This window comes from Orcinus orca, chromosome 2 (assembly GCF_937001465.1).
Source record: "Orcinus orca chromosome 2, mOrcOrc1.1, whole genome shotgun sequence".
NCBI lineage: Eukaryota > Metazoa > Chordata > Mammalia > Artiodactyla > Delphinidae > Orcinus > Orcinus orca.
Window position 1 is genome coordinate 109,563,898 of NC_064560.1, and position 20,002 is coordinate 109,583,899.

The window sequence follows — 20,002 nt, forward strand, 5'->3', positions numbered from 1 at the left end:
GGGCATAAAGCGATGAGATTAACAGACTGACAAATGGTTGGAGTGGCTATGGAAAAGAGTCACAAGGTAATATATGACAAAATTTTCTATGTTTTGGTTGTTCCTAGACATAGTGACCCATTTCTACATGCTTTGAACCCTGGAACTGCTTTAAAAATTTACCCTAACATCTTTGGTTTGCTCATTAAGTGTCCACAAAGACAGCCTTCTGAAGCACAAGAATTAGAAAGTGAAAAGATGAAGATATAATTTGAGTAGAAGATTATACCTTCTATCAGTATTCTTATTCTTTAGTTTGTTTTTAAGTTATCAGGATTAATTGGTATCAACTATAGGTAGAATGAAAATTTTAAAGGAATTTGTAACAATTTTTTACTCTTGAACACAAGCTCATATTATTTAAGAGTTTAGTAACATGGCTAGATATAAGATAATATACAAAAATTAATTCCATTTCAGTGTGCTGCCAACAAACAAAATTTAAGAAAAGATATTATTTACAGTAGCAACAAAAATACAGTTTCTGGCATAAACCTGACGAAAGATAATAAGACATTGATGCAGAAAACTGTAACTTTATTATAGGACATTTAAAAAAATAAATAGCATGCTCATTCAGGACAATTTGATGTTGCAAATGGCATTTTTCCCCTAAGTTAGTCTATAGATTCAATGCAGTTCTAATCAAAATTCCTATGGTGGGCTTCCCTGCTGGTGCAGTGGTTAAGAATCCGCCTGCCAATGCAGGGGACACAGGTTCAAGCCCTGGTCCAGGAAGATCCCACATGCCACGGAGCAACTAAGCCCGTGTGCCACAACTACTGAGCCTGCGCTGTAGAGCCCGCGAGCCGCAACTACTGAGCCCTCGCGCCACAACTGCTGAAGCCAGCGCGCCTAGGGCCCATGCTCTGCAATGAGAGAAGTCACCGCTGTGAGAAGCCCGTGCACTACAATGAAGAGCAGCCCCTGCTCACCACAACTAGAGAAAGCCTACACACAACAATGAAGACCCAATGCAGCCAAAAATAAAATAAATAAATTTACTAAAAAAAAAAAATTCCAGTGGGGAGTTTTTTGGAACTTGACAAACTAATTCTAAAATAAAGGAGCACTGGCCAAGACATCCCTGGAAAATAACTTTTCCTCTAGATATCAAGACCTATTAAGCCATTTTATTTTTTATAGGCTTATACAAAAATATAGTAAAACTCAGTATGTGAAAATCAAACAGAACAGAGAGCCCAGAAACACATATAAGGAAAATGACAAAGATAGCATCACAGACCCCTAACATATACATCATGCAAATCTATTCCAGATGGATTAAGGGCTTAGATGGGAAAACCACATGTAGTAGAAAATATAGCACATATCTTTATGATTGCATGGAGAGAACTATTTCTAAAATTAAGAATTTCTGTTTATCAAGCGTGAGTGAAAGAACAAGGCACAAATCTTGGAAAAGACTTTTACCATGCATGTAACTGACAAAGGATTAGTGTGAGGACATATAAAGAATTCATAGGAATCAATAAGAAAATGATCCCACCTTGTGCTCAGGGCCCCTGGAATGCAGTGCTGCCAAGGGGCTGAAACAGTTTGGTAGAGCTATAGGAATATTTGGACCCAGTTGTCCTACTCAGGTGAATGTATCCAAGTGGAATCTCCCCCTAGAGAGAAAAGGAACTGTTTGATTAAAGGTGTGTACACTGCAGCAGCACCAAAAAAAAAACCACTGAAAACTTCTCAATGTCCAGTAACGGGCAACAAGTCAAAAGAAGTCTCCAGGGCTTCCCTGGTGGCGCAGTGGTTGAGAGTCCGCCTGCCGATGCAGGGGACACGGGTTCGTGCCCCGGTCCAGGAAGATCCCACATGCCACGGAGCGGCTAGGCCCATGAGCCATGGCCACTGAGCCTGCGCGTCCGGAGCCCGTGCTCCGCAATGGGAGAGGCCACAACAGTGAGAGGCCCGCATAACGCAAAAAAACAAACAAACAAACAAAAAAGAAGTCTCCAGGACATCCACTCAGTGGAATAATTTGGGGCCTTCATATATTATAATTAATGAAGAACATAATATTAAACAGTGCAACTCAAAAATTATATTGGTTCTGTATAAAAATTATATATGGAAAAAATTGTGTATGTGAAAAAAGTCTTGTGGAAAAAGGAATATTTGTGATAGGTTAGGAGATTGTAAGAGGTTTTTTAATGTCTTGTAATTACAATTTGTGAAATACAAAAATGAGAAACAGGCAACTTAGAAAAATAGGCAGAAGTCAAACAAACCAAAAGTAAAATTAACAAGTATTTTACAGAAGGGAAAGTGTGAGTGGCTAAAACCATGAGAAAAGATTCTCAATCTCGTTATTAAGCAGAAAAATGCAAATTAAAACCCACAATGAGCCATCTTTTTGTACCCAACAATTGGCAAAAATTATAGCGTAGAGGACAGTGTCAAGTATTTGGTGAATATGTGCATCAGTGGGGATATATATATCCTGCTGTTAGAGTGTAAACTGTTTTAACCACCTTCGAAAATGATTTGGCATTACCAAGCAAAGTTGAATATTATGTGTATCCCCTAAGGCCTAGCAGTAATAATCTTAGAGAAACTTCACGTGCACACACACACACTTATATGTCTATATAAGAATGTTTACAGCAGTATTGTTGTTAATAGCAAAACCCCAAAACAACCCAGGTGTCCCATCAGTGGTACAAAGGATAAATGCATTTTGGTATATTCATACACAGACATTTTAGATTCCAGTGACCTTAATGAATTACAGCCACATGCATCAGAATCTCAAAACCAGTCACTGTTTGGAGGAGGAGGTAGCAGCAGGGAGAAGCAAGTCATAGAAGAATATGGACAGTATGATTTCATTTTAATAAAGCTAAAACTGCAGAAGTATATGATTTATGTTTTTGGAATACAAAAATCCTTGGTAAATCTAGTTTAAAAAGTGAAGGAATGGTAAACACAATTCAGAATAGTGGCGACCTCTGAGGGAGAAAGAGAATGCAGTGGTGGAGGAGGCATGCAGTGGACTTCAAAGGATTGGTGATGTTCTATTTCTTAAAATAGGTAATGGTGGTTTGTTTTAATTATTCTGTAATATTAATTATGCAAATATTTTAGTTATACAAATATTCTCTTTTCATACTAAACACATTTTATAAACCAACTTCTCAGGAACAGCTTACCTTTTGATGATCTTTTCAAAAGTTTTCACCTGTTTTCTCTGTTTACAAAGTTAGGTATCTTTGTTTTCTTACAATTTTAATGATAACAAGAATTGATCAACTTGTCCTCAAAAAGAGTTGTCACACTTTCCTTGCCTTACAGATTTCCCATCAGACATCGCTAACAAATCTCTCTCAGAGAGCTCTGCCACGATGCTCTGGAAGGCCAAAGGCAGGAGGAGAAGAGCATCCCACCCTACTGCTGAATCCTCTAGTGAGCAGGGGGCTAGTGAAGCTGACATTGACAGTGATAGTGGCTACTGCAGTCCCAAACACAGCAACAACCAACCTGCAGCTGGGGCTTTGAGAAATCCTGATTCTAGCACCATCAGTGTATGTGGCATTACTTTGATTTCCTCATCAGTCATCTGTGTCAGTATTATCTTTGTGTCCTCTGCTAAAGCTGAAGTATCTATTTTCATGAACAATTCCTATAATAATAGGATGGTTAAAAATGTATTTTGTATGTTTTATTATTAATATAAGAATACTCATTTATGCAGAAGTATTTTTTCGAAGATTATAATAAGCATGCTTCACACTAGATGGAATTATGAAATGTTTTGCAAGGTATATGGTGTTTACTCTTAAGCGGAAAATAATTGTCTTTTTTGTTTCTATTTTTAGCATGTGGAATCATCTATATGTGCAGGTACTTACTTTCTGCATAGTGTTTTTGCTATACTTTCTTCTTTGTCCATGTCACAGCTTTGTTTTTAAGCATGAAGCTTGCTGATGCTGCAGAAAAATTAGAAATCTTCCAAGGAAATTCAAGTTAATTTGAAAGTATAGTTTTGTTGATGAAATTGAGAAAATTCCAGCTAGAGGTATTCTGAAAGATGACAACTTGTATTACTAAGAACTGGAATACCACTTAAAGTTTATGGAAAAATTTTCAGTATTACATTTATAGTGACTGAGTTTCAGTATGTGAAGTTAGGGGGCCCTTTAGGTTTTGACATCTTTATATTTTAAAATCTCATTTATTACAGGTGGTGTAAATTGGTCCAGTGTAACTTGCCAGGCAACTCAGAAAAAACCCTGGATGGAAAAAAATCAGACATTTTCTAGAGGTGGAAGGCAGGCTGAACAAAGAAATAATTCACAGGTAATTTGGATTAGGTTGGAGAAATTTGAGTAGTGTGAGATGCATTATTATAAATGGTATAGTGGTTTTGAAGGGCAGTGTCCTTAATTTTTGGTGATACATATTGTGGTGTTTAAAATAACATGATATCTGTAACTTTTAAATGGCTTAGCCAATAAAATTATTATTTAAATAATGAAACAAAATGGCAAGATGTTGAATGTAGGTGGGATATATATTGTACCATTTTCTACTTTTCTATATTTAAGAAATATATTTGTATATTTTATAATTTTAAAAAAGAATATTCTCCAGTCCTGCTTCATCTTCTGTGACTGTTTCTTATCCATATAAAAAATTTAAAGCATTTTAATACCTCAAATACTGATTCTTTGAACTTTAGGACTGTAGCCTTGTCCACGTGTCTTTAGTTGACTATAAACACCACAAGCCATACTCGGTGCTTGTTGCAGTACCATAGTGATGGCTGCCTCTGCCATAATGTGGCCAGACGGGGCAGCTTCCTGGTCTTGGGGAGCAAGACCTAGCTGCAGTACAGCAGAGCGAGTTACATACTGCTACGAACTTCCAATAATTGTCTTCCTGTGTTGTCTGTGAAATCAGGGAGGTGTTAATTGGTCAGTATTTTTCCTTTTTAATTTTTAGGTAGAGTTCCTGGATTCCTTAAATCTAGTTAAGGAATTAAAGTTACCATATGAATAGATCTGGATGAACTGAAGTGAGAGTAAGTTACTAATGGATTGAGGAAACCGAATACTTGCTGGTGTGCCTTTGCTTCCCTGAAATGAAGTACTTCAGATGTACCCTAATGTTAATTAGGCTGTCGGGAAAGCAAGTAGAATAATGCCCTCTTCCCTATGGTTATTGCAAAAATGAGTCATTGTTGTTTGTGGCAGGCTTGTGAGGCAGTCTAGCTTTATTTGATTAAAAACAAAAGAGCTAAAACAAGACTTGTTCGTATAGATTAGATAAACAAAATCTGCGGAATGTTTGGTTAAGGACTGAAATTTTATATTGAAATCGTAACTGCCAGACCTGCCAAGTTTGCAGTCTCATTATTGGTACTTTTGGTATCAGTAGCCCACTAGAGAGGAAATAATACTGATACAGAAAAACGTTTTATCTCTGCCTCAAAACTGATGCAGAATGGTGAAAAAACACAAAACTTTCAATTATAGAAACGCATAAACGTTTATTTTGTCTCCCTTCATTCCAAAAGAACTGGAGCCAGATGTTGAACAATGTGTGTGTTTTCTTTTCTACTTCTGAGGCTTTGTTATACTTAAGTGTGTAGCTTGATTTTTGATATGCAGAACCTTTTTTTTCTTTTAAGTCAAAATATTTTCCCCCTTTGCAATTTCTGATTGTTTTTAGGCTTAAAAAGTCTTTTAGAAATCTAGTAAATATTCACTTGTATTTTCTGCTTCTTTTTTACAGGGTAATGTTTTCAAAACTTTTTTATCTGAGGTTTTTTTTTGATGCATAGTACAACATAATGAGGTCTATTTTCACAGTAAACCAGTTGTCTTAACATTGTAATCCATTATTTTTTCTGATTTGTGCTGCCCTTTTAGTCATTTGCTAATTTCTTACGTCTTGGGTCCTGTTTCTGGGCTTTTTTGTTCCATTTTTCAGATTTTTGCACCTGTACCATGCTGCTTTAACTACTGTACAATGCAGTGCTTTTTAATGTTTTTACCAGTGTTTTAACATTTGAAATAGCAGATTTTTTCTATACTGTGATGTACCCTTAATTGTAAATGAGGGACAGAATGTAAAAACTTAAGTTTTTAAAAATGGCTTTATTTTGTGAATAGGTTGAAAAATAAAGTATATGAAAAAGGTTATACAATGAACAATCTCATTTTTACCGTCTCCACTTGTCTTCTTCTCTTCCCTATATCTGTGTATTTTCCCAGAGTTTTTTTTTTTTAACAACTCCTAATGTTGTATGGATATATCCTTGTTAATTTCTGAAGTCCTGTCGTTGGACACTTGAATTATTTGTAAACTACTGCTGTTAATAGATGTGCTGCAGTATTAATTAGAAATCTGTGTGTATAGCAATAGAATAAATTCCTAGATAAGGTATTGCTGAGTGAAAAGATAAAGTCATTTCTGTTATTTGGTAAATAACACCAGATTGTACCATTTTGCATTCTCACCGATAATGTGGAGGGTGCTTATTTCCAAGTAGCCTCAGTAATCATGTGTTTTCAAGATTTTGGATTTGTGCCAGTGAGGGAGGAATAGTGTATTAAAGTAGTTGAGTATCTTTCCATATGTTTAAGGGCCGTTTGTACTTTTCTGTGAACTTGTCATACTCTTTGACCATGTTTTGTATCTTGATCTATTTCTCTGTTTTTGTACATTAAAAAAATTTTTTTAATTTAGAAATTTTTATTTTTCTTGGGCCGTGTGCCTTGTGGGAGTCTCGTTCCCTGACCAGGAATTGAAGACAAGCCCCCTGCAGTGGAAGTGCGAGTCCTAACCACTGGGCCACCAGAGAATTCCCTGTGTACATTTTTAAATCAATTTGATCAAGCTCTTATCAAATTTTTTTAATTTCTGGGAGCCGGTAGTCTGTAATATGAGTTGAAAATATTTTGCTAGATTTTCATTTTTGACTTTGCTTATTATTATTGCCATATACAAGTTTCTTTTAAATAGCATTAAGAAGTTTATTTTTATAAAGGATTTTGCCTGTTTTCCTCCAATGTGTTTATGCTCTTGTGTTTTTTTTACATTTAAATCCTTATTCCATTTAGAGTTTGTCTTGGTGGGTGTTGTGAGATATGGGTCCTATTTTGTATTTTTCAAGTGGCTACCTAAATCTCCCAGCACCATCTATTGACAAGTCCATTACTTCACCTATTTGAGATAACTACCGTTATCACCTATTAAATTTCCATATATATTGAAATCTGTTTCCAGATTTTCTGTTTTGTTCCATTGGTTTTTAAACTAATCTATCAACTTAGGGAGAATGGATTGCCTTTATGATATGGCATCTATCTAGAAAAAAAAAGTCTTCCTGCTTTTTTTTTTTTTTCTTTAATTTTTTGGCCGTGCAGTGCGTCATGCAGGATCTTAGTTCCCAGACCAGGGATTGAACCCAGGGCCCTTGCATTGGAAGCGAGGAGTCTTAACCACTGGACCGCCAGGGAAGTCCCCTGTCTTCTTATTTTTGAGTTACCTTTTTGTGTTCTTCAGAAGTATTGTATAATTTTCTGAAAATAAATTTGTACATATTCCTCATTTGTCAGTTCCTAGTATTTTTCTTTTTTGTTATGTAAGTGGAATATAAACACCTGAATCTTTAGATACTGATTTTGTGCTAGTCATTTAAGAATCTTAATATGTAGTTGTAGCTGTAGTTTCTGCTTTCTTCCCTGTGCCCACTTTCTAGCAACAAAACTCTTTTTTCTTAGAAGAATTTTTTTAAAAGGGGGAGTTATCAGTTCATTCCAGGAGGTAATTGAAATACTTGCATATTTGGTCCTCATGAACTTTGTTGGGACCATTAGCTTGGGGGTTTTAACTTAATCCTGGAACTTTATGTGTCCAAGTACAAGAATCAAGTTGCATTTATTTTTTTAAAAAATTGTTTTTATGTTTGTAACAACATTAATGCATATATACTAAGGCTGGTTTACAACAGGGCTTACATTTTTTTCTTTTCTTTTTTTTTTTTTTTTTGCGGTACGCGGGCCTCTCACTGTTGTGGCCTCTCCCGTTGCGGAGCACAGGCTCCGGACGCGCAGGCCCAGCGGCCATGGCCCACGGTCCCAGCCGCTCCGCGGCATGCTGGACCCTCCCAGACCGCGGCACAAACCCGTGTCCCCTGCATCGGCAGGCGGACTCCCAACCACTGCGCCACCAGGGAAGCCCAGGGCTTACATTTTGATATAATTATAATGCTGTTTGGAGGGCAGGTTTACATTTACTTGTTCGTGATAGTGACTGTACAAAGAAATGAAGAGTTCTACTCAAGAATTATTCTCTTGCTTCTATTCATCCCAATATTGGGGCTTGATTATTGGTTTTCATTTCAGTGTTAATAATTTATGTGAATTCAGTTGTTTCTTTAGTACCTAGACATTGTAAATTGCATTTGTTTTAGCATCCTTGTATGAGCTGCTTTTTATGAGCCAATTTAAAAAATATTTTATTATGAAAAATTTTAAACAGACCTTAAAGTTGAAGCAATTTTATCGAGACCATTCATATAGCTACTAGCTTGATGCTATCGAAGATTTTACAGAAATTTGCTTCATCACATATGTATTCCTCTGTCTCTCTCTCTATCCATGTTCATGAGTTTATTTTAAAATGAGGTAAATATTTAAAACCATGGAACTGTTGGGTACCTGACAAATTATCAAGTTTCTTAACAGATACTTATAGGTTATAGGAAGTAGCCCCATTGTGCATATTCTAAGGAAGATTACATTTGCTATATGACTATCTTCTGGCCTATATAGTTCTGCCATACAGCCTACTTCCCAAGAAAGTATAAAAATTCTGTTTCTTAAAAAAAAAATTATGTTTCTTATCAGCAAGTCTTTTTAGACCAGTTGCTTAGCATGGGAATTGCTAGGTGCTTCTAGGTCTTTGTGTGCATATTTTTGATTTAATAATCCAAAGTCTATACAACAGCACCTTCAGTCCAGGTCTGCTTCAAGTTCTGTATATTGTTAGAATTCTTGGGTAACTGGTAAAGAGGATCATACTTTTCACATCTTATCTAGGTGTCGTGGTTCAGAGGCATTTCACCTAAGTTGCATTAGGTACTTAAGAGAGGGAACTTGATTGTCTTAAGATTCTTAAAGTGCTTAATGTGTTTTTTTCTTGCTTTTATGACAGTTGAACATTTTGCAAATGGGTCAATAGAATAATAATAATTTATGTGATTGAATGACAATTTTATTCTTTTAAATCTGTTTTCTTATAAACAAGATTTAAAATGTTTAATATTTCCTAGGAATTAAAAAACAATAAAACTACAGATATTAAAAGACCTACGATAGTTTTATAAAAAGGTAATACTCAGTTTCTCCCAATGGTAATAACATCTTGCAACTATAGTGCAGTATCACAACCCTGATATTGACATCAATATAGTCGATTCAAAACAGATCCATTACTGCAAGGATCCCTCATGTTGCCCTTTTATAGCCAAACTCCCCCTTCCCTTCCCCACCAGCCTCTCCTTAACCCCTAGAATCCACTAATCTGTTCCCCCTTTTTATGGTTTTGTCATTTCAAGAATGTTGTATAAATGAACTCATACAGTCTTTTCAGGATTGGCTTTTTTTCACTTGCATCGTTTTCTGGAGATTCATACAGATTATTGGGTATTTCAGTAGTTTGTTCCTTTTCGTGACTGACTGCTGTTTTATAGGATGCATATACTACAGTGAGTTTACTCTACCAATGAAGGATATCTGGGTTTCCAGTTTTTGGCGTTACAAATAAAGTTGATATAAACGTTCATGCACAAGGGAAAAAAGTAACATGCACTAATTATCACATTTTTGTATTTTCATTATAATGACCTTATTTGTCAAAAGTTTTAACCTTTTGTAATAAGTTATGCACTTTATGAAAATTCATTGTGCTGTATACTTTGGGGTACATTTCTGTATGTCATACTTCAATAAAACATTTTACTTAAAAGTAACATATTCCCCCCCCCCCCCCGGGGTTTATTTAGGTTGGATTCAGATGCCGAGGACATAGTACTTCCTCAGAAAGAAGACAAAATTTGCAAAAGAGACAAGATAATAAGCAGTTAAACCCCAGTCAATGTCATAGAGGCGACCCAAATTCCGAGTCTTTATATTTTGAGGTATTTTTTCAAACTGTATATTGGTATAGTACAATTATTGCCATTAAGAAATTAATTAATTTTTCTTACATTATGATAAGTACTTTTTATGTCTTAACATGTGACTGCAAGTAGATTGTAAGTTACTTAGATGTATTTGTCTTATCATTTTTGTCTTGGTTATATATAGTTAGTCTAACATTAACTTTATTAATGTTTATTTTCATAAATTTTTGTCGTGAGTATTCATTTTGAGGTAACATATGGAGGTAGAACTTAGTTTTATGTGGACTTCACCTAGTTTGAAACTTTCTTCCTAACTTTTATTATGTTTGTTGAATCTATTTGTTAAGTTTTCAAATTTGAACAGTTCAATCTAGTCAATTTGTGCTGCTAGCCGGGGGAGTCTTGAAGAAGGAAGATAAAAGGCTATTTTACTTTTTCTAATAGGCAGACAGTTTATATTCTAATTGCAATGTTTCTATTATTCATCTAACTGGTGCTCATTGGAGGCCTGTTGTATGTTTAAAGTAAGATGCTCTGCATGATACATTAAGGTGAATAAACACACTACCCTTAGGGAGGTTGCTGTGTAATAGAGGAATGTAGACATGTACACACCTGATACTTCTTGGGTGTGGTTGAAGTTGAAAGGAGAAATAAGTCCCTTTGGGTTTGAGGCAGGATAGGGATAACATTTGGAATAGGTTTTAAAGAATGAGTAGAATTTGATTGCGTCAAGATGGTGAACAAACATCCCAGGCAACTCATTTTTGTTATATAGTTTCTATAAAATGAGTTAATAGATGGAGTTTAAATATGCTTGAGGCCAGAGGCTTCAGATGAATAATATGTTAGATAAGCTTAGTAATTGACCTAAAGGACTTGAGGCTTCAGTTCAAGTAGTGTATCAAGAACAGTACATGTGGCAGATTTTTTATTTGCACTTAATCATATGATTGGTTCCATACTTATATTTAGTTAAAAATAATAGATATAAATTTCAGTGTAAAGGAGGATATTGGTTAAGAAATTACTTTGAATAGGGAATTTATTTTTATTTTTTCACTTTTAATGTTATTGACTGGTGTATGTAGTAATGGGACAGGGAATATATTAATGAAATTCATACTAAGCCATTTGTTTAAAATCTTCTCAAAATTATGTGAAATGTGATAAAATCCTTTTTGAATTTCTTTTCATTTACTTACCCACCTTAGGGTAGAATTATTAATAAAAATGGAATAGTAGATGCAGAAATCTAAAGGATGGACACGTGTGGATGTATCCCCATCCTTGAATAGTTAAATTAGCTATGTTTTAGCATGTGAGAAATGAGATTTCCTTTTTAAGACTGACTTTAAATAGTTTAATATTGAGTTAAAAAATTACTTCCCTGTCATTTCATTACTCTTAAGCATTATAAATGTTGTTCTTAAGAGTTTATTGCTTTGGACTCTGTTTTTACTTAAAACGTGGAACTATTTCAGGATGAAGATGGATTTCGAGAACTAAATGAGAATGGAAGTGCTAAAGATGAGAATATTCAACAGAAACTTTCTTCAAAAGTAGTAAGTGACTCTTTTAAAAAAAATAAGCAAAATATTTGAACATCTTTTGAGCTATGGCAATGTTGAAAAGAAATATTACAGCTAAGTATAAAGACTTGTAGGGCAGCATGGTATAGAAGAAGCGCTGTATTTAGTACTGATCTTTAGTATTTCTTCTCAGCATAGCCAGAACAGAGACACTGTCCTTTGAAATCCATAGTTCCATTACAGACAAGGAAATACCATTAATTAAATGACATCATAAACCATATAGTCCATGCTAAAATTTCCCCAGTTGTTGCAAAACTTTACCTTGGAGTTATTTTGTTTTCAGTCCAGGATCCAGTCAGTTATCACCTATTGCATTTTGCTGTTTTGTCTCTATTATTTTCCAGTCTCCCTGTCTAGAATGATCCCACCATCTCACTCTGTCCTTTATGTAATTGAATCTTCTGAAGAGTCTAGTCCAGTTATACTGTAGAACATCTCACATTCTAGATTGTCTTTCCTTATGATTAGACTTTTATGGAATCACTAACAAATGTTTTTCTCTGGTTATTGTAGTTGGATGATTTACCTGAGAACTCACCAATCAATATAGTTCAGACACCAATTCCCATTACAACCTCAGTTCCTAAACGTGCAAAAAGTCAAAAGAAGAAAGCTTTAGCAGCAGCCCTTGCCACAGCTCAAGAATATTCAGAAATAAGTATGGAGCAAAAAAAACTACAGGTATGTGTTCATTTTTATGAACAAATATGATAGTTTATTTGGTAGGTTTTGGGGGATGGATGGAAGACTGACAAATATAATTATCTTAAATTGTCACATTTTCATACTAAAATGAAAAATGTTTTCATGTTTACCTTGCAGGAAGCTTTATCAAAGGCAGCTGGGAAAAAGAATAAAACACCTGTACAACTAGATTTGGGGGACATGTTAGCAGCTCTGGAAAAACAACAACAAGCCATGAAAGCACGGCAAATTACTAATACCAGACCTCTGTCATATACAGGTGATATCATTAATCCTGGCAATTTGCTATTTGGCTTTTGGAAACCGTTAATCTGACAAAAAATCCAGAGTCTGATTACTCAGCAGCTTCTCTCCTGCCACTAGTAGCCTCCTAACTATTACCTACCTTTCATTCCCCCTAACCCCCAGTCTGTCTTAAAAGGAGCGCTCTTTTTCAAATATAAGTTCAAAATCCTCTAGTAGCTCGTCATCTCACTTGGAGCGAAGCCAGGGTCCTAAGTCATATCTTAGCTGCTCCTGTTAACCTTTCTGCCCTCATCACCATTCTCCCCGGCACTCACTGCTCTAGCTACGTTAGCCCCCTTGCTGTTCCACAGACACATCCAACGTGCTCCAAGCTCAGTGTCCTTGTGCTTGCTCTTTCCTTTACCTGGAACTCTCTTCCCTCAGGCATCAGTATAGTTTGTTCCATCAGGTCCTCCAGGTCTCTGTTCAAATGTCGGTTGGTATATGTTACGAACCAACCAAATTTTTCTTCTTCAAAGGCGTCAATAAGAATCACAAGTAATTTGGCTCTATAACTGTTAAATTATCCAATTTAAAACCAAATGGAAAACATAGGAGTGTTAATCAGATTTTGTGTGTATGTGTGAGAGAGAGAGAGAGAGAAAGGGAGACAGGGAGGGAGAGAGAGGGAGAGAAGTGGGGGGAGGGAGGACGAGGAGGGGAGGGAGGGAGAGAGAAAATGAGCTGGCTTTCTGCTGAAACAGTAATTTATATTTTAACAAACCTCGTCAGAGTTACAGCTCAGCACCTTTGACATGCTCCCTCATTTCTTTTCATAGTCTTTGTATTTAGAGGATGAGGAATAAGATAAAGGAAAGGGAAAGGCACCAACAAAAAGCACTGATGTTGAGGGGAAGAATGGAATTTTCTTTCCTCGGTTCCTATGTAAAGGGTCTACTGTTTTTAAACAAAAATATAAGTAACAGTTTATAACTTTAATCGTGTGTGCAAAATGTTTAAACCTAGAGCTAGTTACCATCCGGTATGAACCTTAGCTTTGAGTAACTGTTAGTAAAAATAATACTGAGTGCATACTGAGCTTTAGAGTTGCATGCTGTTGAGATGAGGGACGTGGCAGTAACATCTCACTAAGAGTAAAGGACTCTAGGGGATGGAACTGAGTTAGTGTTCCAGAGGCAGTGTGGTCTAGTGGCTGCATGCAGGGGCTTTGGAGTTGAGCTGTGTCTTGAATCCTGTTCTTCCATGTTTTTCCTTGGCAAGTTATTTAATCTTCCTGTGCTTCACTTTCCTTACATTAAAATGGAGATAATACAGTACCTGCTTCTGGATTGTTTTGAGGATTGAATGAGATGATACATGTAAAGTGCTTAGAAGAGCATCTGGGTTATAATCATTCAATAAAGTTTAGCCAGTTATTTTGGGAAAGAGATTGTTAGCCTGTGATAACTTCAAGTGGCTTATTATTACAACTTTGGTTTGTTTAGCACATTAATATATACAAATGTAGGTATCTACATGCAAAGTGTGGTGTCAAGAACTGTGGAATTACAGATAGGATTAAGATATACCTGTGGTCAAGGAGTTTATAATCTAGTCTGAGAGAAAGACGTACCCACATAACTAATAAAAAGCAGTGCCTTAGGAAAGATACCAGCAAAGTTTTATGAACTTATAGAAGAAAGAGTGATTTATGTCAACAGGGATGTATGTTACAAATGCCTTCATATATGATAGCATTTGGACTGGGCTTTAAAGGGGGAGTAAGATTCTTGACAGATGGAAGTGAGATTAATCTCTAATCTATCACCAGTGTTTAAATTGGGAAGTGCTGATTACAAAGAAAGCAGCTTTCTTGGGAAGTCCAAAAGAAGGACGGGACTATGGCAGAGATGTAAAAGGATTTTAATGAATTAATAGGGTTTTTTAATTGATGGAATGTGGAAACAGGTCAAAGATGACTCCAAACTCTCTGACTTGGAGGACTGTGGTGGGGGTTAGGTATATGACGATACGAAACAGGATAAGGATCACGGAAGAAGAATTTTCTTGGGAAGAACAGACTCTGGCCCTGTTGTATTTGAAATGCTGGTTAGGGAGGTCCTGGTGGTTCCTATTTAACTTATAGTTAGGTATGTGCAGTTCAGGTTAGAAGTCAGTGAATTTCAAATAGAGATGATTGTTGTAGCTGTGGAAATATATAAGATTGTCAGGGGAAAGAAAAATTAGGAAAAAGATGTTCAGGGATAAAGCCTTGTAGAATGCTCAGAGTTAAAAGACAGAAGGAAGAAGAACCAGAAAAACAGGTTTGAGAAAGAGTGAGAAAAATAGAATGTAATGTCACAAAAGGTGAGGATAGAATTTTGAGGAAGAGGATGTGGTCTTTGGTAACAAATGCTGCTTTGCTCTAGAATAGAGCAAAGAATCAGAGTTAGATTTGGCAGTTGCAAGGTTTTATGAGATCTTGGCAATAGCAGTTTCAAGAGAGTGGGTAGGGCGGAGGCCAGATTATAATGATTTGGGAAGTAATGAGGAAGAAAGGGGAGTGATGGTATCTTAGAAGCCTGTTAGGGGAGAGGTTTTGTTAGTTTGCCTGTTTTTTCTTCCTTTTATATAGAGGAGATTTTTAACTTCTTTTGGGGAGTTAGGGAAAAGAGTCAGGGGTCAAGTCAAGGAGGAACTTGAAAGATGCAAGGGGAAAGTAATAGAGCAAAATCCTTGAGGAATTAATCTTGAGATGGAATTATGAGAAGAGGTGGTTGGTAAGCCTTCGGTGGGAGTAAGGATGCCTGCTGCCTCCTCTCAGGTGGCTTAGAAGTTTATATTGGAAAGCATCTTAGGGAAGTAGCAGGAAAGCTTTTCTGCTAGAGTGAGAGAATTGAGATTAGAGGCTAGGTCTGCTGAAGGATGGGTGGTATCCACGGGAGAATGAGGGTAACAATCAGGCGTAAAGGAATTGCTGAATAGTACTGAGAGTGCAGCTAAGAGGGGAAAATCATCATTCTTTACTGACAGGCTGAAATGAGGAGAGGAGTGATAGACTACTTATCTAATGTAAGGGTCATTGTTAGATTCATTAGGAATAAGGAGAGGTACAGAGTTTTGAAATTTCAGAGGTAGAATGGTTCTTTGGAGCTGTATCTGAGGGATACTGCACGGCCATATACTGCTCCTGCTGTTATGATGTCTGTTTTCCACAAGAAGAGGATGTTGTTGTTCTTATAGGTTTATTATTAGAAATTTTGAAAATATGTGGAGTTGGCCATAATAGTAAAACTAATGTTCTTGTTTGTTTTTAGTGGTCACTGCAGCTTCTTTTCACACTAAAGACTCTACTAACAGAAAACCCTTAACCAAAGGTCAGCCCTGTTTGACATCCTTTAATTCTTTGGACATTACTTCCTCTAAAGCGAAAAAAGGAAAAGAAAAGGAAATTGCAAAACTAAAACGGCCCACAGCACTTAAAAAGGTAAAACAAAACCTGGGGATATTTATTTTACAGTATAAAAAAGGGTTTAAATCGTTTTGCAAAAGTAGTTGTGGCGTTTTGGCCAACTGATTATTGTGAAAAGTTCTTAGACATGCATCTTTATGATGACTAATTAATTTAAGGTTGGGGATCTCAGCATCATGACTATCTTTCTGTGTTGACCAAGGCCCTGGGGAACGAGTTCTGTCTATAAGTTTAAAAGAAAAAGTTAAACATTTAGGTATCCAAAAACTTGAGACCCTAGGTATCAGAAGCCTGGGATTCTAGTACTAACTTCAGTACTTATTGTGTAGTTTTAGCAAACCTTTCTTATCCTCATCTTCTTTATCTATAAGTTGGGTATAATATCTGCTCTGTTTAACTCAGTACTGTTATTAGGAGGAGTGAATGAGATGATCTATGACCAAATAAATCTAACGTAACTATGTGACCTGGTTTCCAAAGGTTTTATTTTATCCATTTTGGGGGAAACCCTAGTTTGTCTACTAGGATTTAAAGAATGAAGCAAATGTAGTTTGATAGCTGTAGTATTATATTGCCTTCCTTTATTTTGGATATAGTACTTCCTTCAACTGCAGTGCCTAAAATTACATTTACCTTTTTGCCAGTCAGTTTCTACATAGCCAACCAAAATCCTTACATCCATTTTTTAAGTGAACACTACTATTCCTGTGTAATAGTGACCATTTTAATCATTCAGTACATACTTAAAGAGTAATTAGTAATTAAAGACTGGTAATGACTTTTAGGTTATTTTGAAAGAAAGAGAGGAAAAGAAGGGCCGTTTAACTGTGGACCACAATCTTTTGGGATCTGAGGAACCAATAGAAATGCACTTAGATTTTATTGATGATTTGCCGCAGGAGATTGTTTCCCAAGAAGGTAAGATCACCTCTTTCCCCCTTCTTCTTATAAAATGGTCTGAAGTATTTTAATTAGTAGGTAACAACATATCACTAGTTATTCTCCTAAATATGCTCCATATTTTATCTAAATTTTTTAATCTTTGAGAGTGGTTTCTTTTGAAGATGCTTCTATAGGGAGATACTTAAAGGGCAGGGAGGCAGGTGTTACATAGTAGGTCTATGGCATTTTTGAAGCTTAAATCCTGAATTTGTTGTAAACCCTCATAACTATGATCTTACTAATGCATCCTCTGTAACTGTCACAGTTTCTTTCATCTTGCCTTCTTTTATATCTAGAACACAATTGACTTTCTTTGCAGGACTACAGTTGACCCTTGAACAACGCAGGTTTGAACTGCACAGGTACACTTGTACACAGATGTTTTTCAATAGTAAATACTGCAGTACTACTCAGCCATGATTGGTTGAATCCACAGATGATAGAGGAACTATGATACAGAGGGCGGACTATAAGTTATATGAGGTTTAAATCCCCATATTGTACAAGGGTCACCTGTATATTTTATTGAATTGCTTTTGTTGATTTTCTTCCTTGCTTTTGTGAAATTAATACATATGCCACAATGAGTAGAGAATTGCAAAGCTTGTTGTAGTGTAGAGTCCAGTTGGTCAGTAAGATTCAGTCCCATACAATGGGTAGCCAGCACATGATTTCAGATGGGACCTCAGCAAAACTGCAGATGCCTTCTAAAATTTATACTACTGTGGAAGAAAGATTTTAAGAGAAACCTGACTAGGTCCCTATTTCTCCTGGTATTTATTCTTCAACTTTTGGCAAAACATTTAAATCTGATTTACATATAGATTTAGTAGCAGTGTTCCCTTGTGTTTAGAAAATAAGTTTACTACTTCTAAGAATTGTTCGGTTAGGGTTCTCCTTTACTCTCAATTAAGTATCATTGCCTTTGTATTCAGGTGTATCTGTTTATGCATTCCTTCAACAAGTGTGTGTTGAACATCCATCATATGTACTTCAGTAAGTGGGGTAGGGATGGGAAGGTCAGGAAATGTCATAAAGATATATAGTGGACTGGCCCTGTTACAAAAAGTTTACAATCCAGTAGAGAGATAAGATATATGTGTAACTTTGCAGATTAATGGACTGGACAAATACTAACTCATTTCCTGAGTTTTAGAGCTGTTTAGAAAAGAAGCAGTAACTAAAGGTGGCAGTTGAGTCAAGAGGTGGCATCTGCAAATGTGGCTGCCTGAGCACAGGAGCAAAGACCAAATGAAAGAGAAACTGGGGTGGTGCCTGGAGAACTGGGAGTGGTGTGGGGAGAATGAGTGAGGTAGAATTCATCATTGCCAGCAGCAATGGGAATTTTTAGACAGTTAAAAAAATTATTTCTAAGAAATAGATGGAAAAATAGAGATGAAGGAGATGGGTAATATGATCTGGAAAGAGTGCAGAAGCGGATATGTCTTTTGTTCTTCAATTTAGATCCCCTGGGAATACATGTTTTAGATAACTTGGCTTCTTGCATCTCTTCTGTGGAGACTTGTAGGATATGCTTGATGTTTTTCAGAGTATATTTTAAGACATAATAGGAAAATTTGATTTTTGTAGTATATGAGAAATGTTTGTGATACGAACAATGCCCAACTTGGTAGCTTCTGGAGAATTTGGAAGTGATAACAAAAGGTAACTGCCATTCTAAATTATGTTGAAGAGTATAGAGCTTTTCAGCATTCAGAATTTCTAAATTCTTTCCCCTCACCCCACGTCTCCACAGATGCTGGACTGAGCATGCCCAGTGATGCATCCCTCTCTCCAGCAAGTCAGAACTCTCCGTACTGTATGACACCTGTGTCACAAGGCTCTCCGGCTAGTTCTGGGATAGGCAGTCCAATGGCATCTTCGACAATAACCAAAATCCACAGCAAAAGATTTAGAGAGTAAGTTTTAGTCTCATTATTGAGGTTGAATAGCTTAGGTATCTTGACTGTAGTTCTGAATATAATATTGTCATTCTTTCTTGGTGGGTTGAACAGATAGAATACCAAAGATCTTTAAGTTCTTTCAGATTTTGTTTAACAGCGGGTTTTATTATATGGAAAGTATTTGCCTTCCATCAGCTGTCAGTGTTCATGTAAAAGTAATTTGACAGTAAATACATTCTTTTTATATCAGCTAGTGTTTATACCCATGAAATTTTACCTCTTACAGCTTATGTATTATATAAAATGTCATACTGTGACATTTTTCCTCTCCAAATGCTTTTGCTTTTTTGTTTATATTATTGGCCCTTCAAAAAAAACCTCTCTAACCAATTAATAACAAGTTTCTAAGATCCTCCTACATGTAGTGAACCTGTTACATAAACCTATTTGTTTTTGTTCTCTTTTTTTTTTTTTCTTTTTTGCGGTACGTGGGCCTCTCACTGTTGTGGCCTCTCCCGTTGCGGAGCACAGGCTCCAGACGCGCAGGCTCAGTGGCCATGGCTCACGGGCTCAGCCGCTCCGCAGCATGTGGGATCTTCCCGGACTGGGGCATGAACCCATGTCCCCTGCATCGGCAGGCAGACTCTCAACCACTGCGCCACCAGAGAAGCCCTAAACCTATTTGTTTTTAAGCATATATTTCTAAGTTTGAAAATGCCCATCTTTGAAATTAAGTTTACCTATGAAAGAATCCCAGGGTGAAGGTAAAATGTGTGTGAATCCAAACCACATTGGTTTGTTCTGTTCCTTTATTGTTTTTGAGCAAATACTTATTGCCTAGGTTTGGGAAGTTAATTAAATATCACAGATGTGTGACAAAGGAAATACTTCGAGAATAAAATCTTACATATGTGTGAAATAAACAGCTTGGAAGAAAAGCAGAGTGAAGAAAATTGCGTTTTTGATG

The 20,002-nt window shown here is 36.3% G+C and overlaps 1 protein-coding gene across 2 annotated transcripts in view; it reads left to right on the forward strand.

The window, feature by feature from the left end:
• SECISBP2L (SECIS binding protein 2 like) overlaps window positions 1-20,002 on the forward strand; it is a 62,585-nt gene that overhangs the window by 13,256 nt on the left and 29,327 nt on the right. For both annotated transcript variants that reach the window (XM_004281300.2, XM_049706048.1), the window contains exons 5-14: window positions 3,352-3,581; window positions 3,876-3,900; window positions 4,241-4,356; window positions 10,073-10,207; window positions 11,677-11,757; window positions 12,301-12,468; window positions 12,610-12,751; window positions 16,035-16,204; window positions 16,975-17,107; window positions 18,888-19,050. In XM_004281300.2, coding sequence (XP_004281348.1) covers window positions 3,352-3,581; window positions 3,876-3,900; window positions 4,241-4,356; window positions 10,073-10,207; window positions 11,677-11,757; window positions 12,301-12,468; window positions 12,610-12,751; window positions 16,035-16,204; window positions 16,975-17,107; window positions 18,888-19,050 — 1,363 coding nt within the window. The remainder of the gene's footprint in view (window positions 1-3,351; window positions 3,582-3,875; window positions 3,901-4,240; window positions 4,357-10,072; window positions 10,208-11,676; window positions 11,758-12,300; window positions 12,469-12,609; window positions 12,752-16,034; window positions 16,205-16,974; window positions 17,108-18,887; window positions 19,051-20,002) is intronic.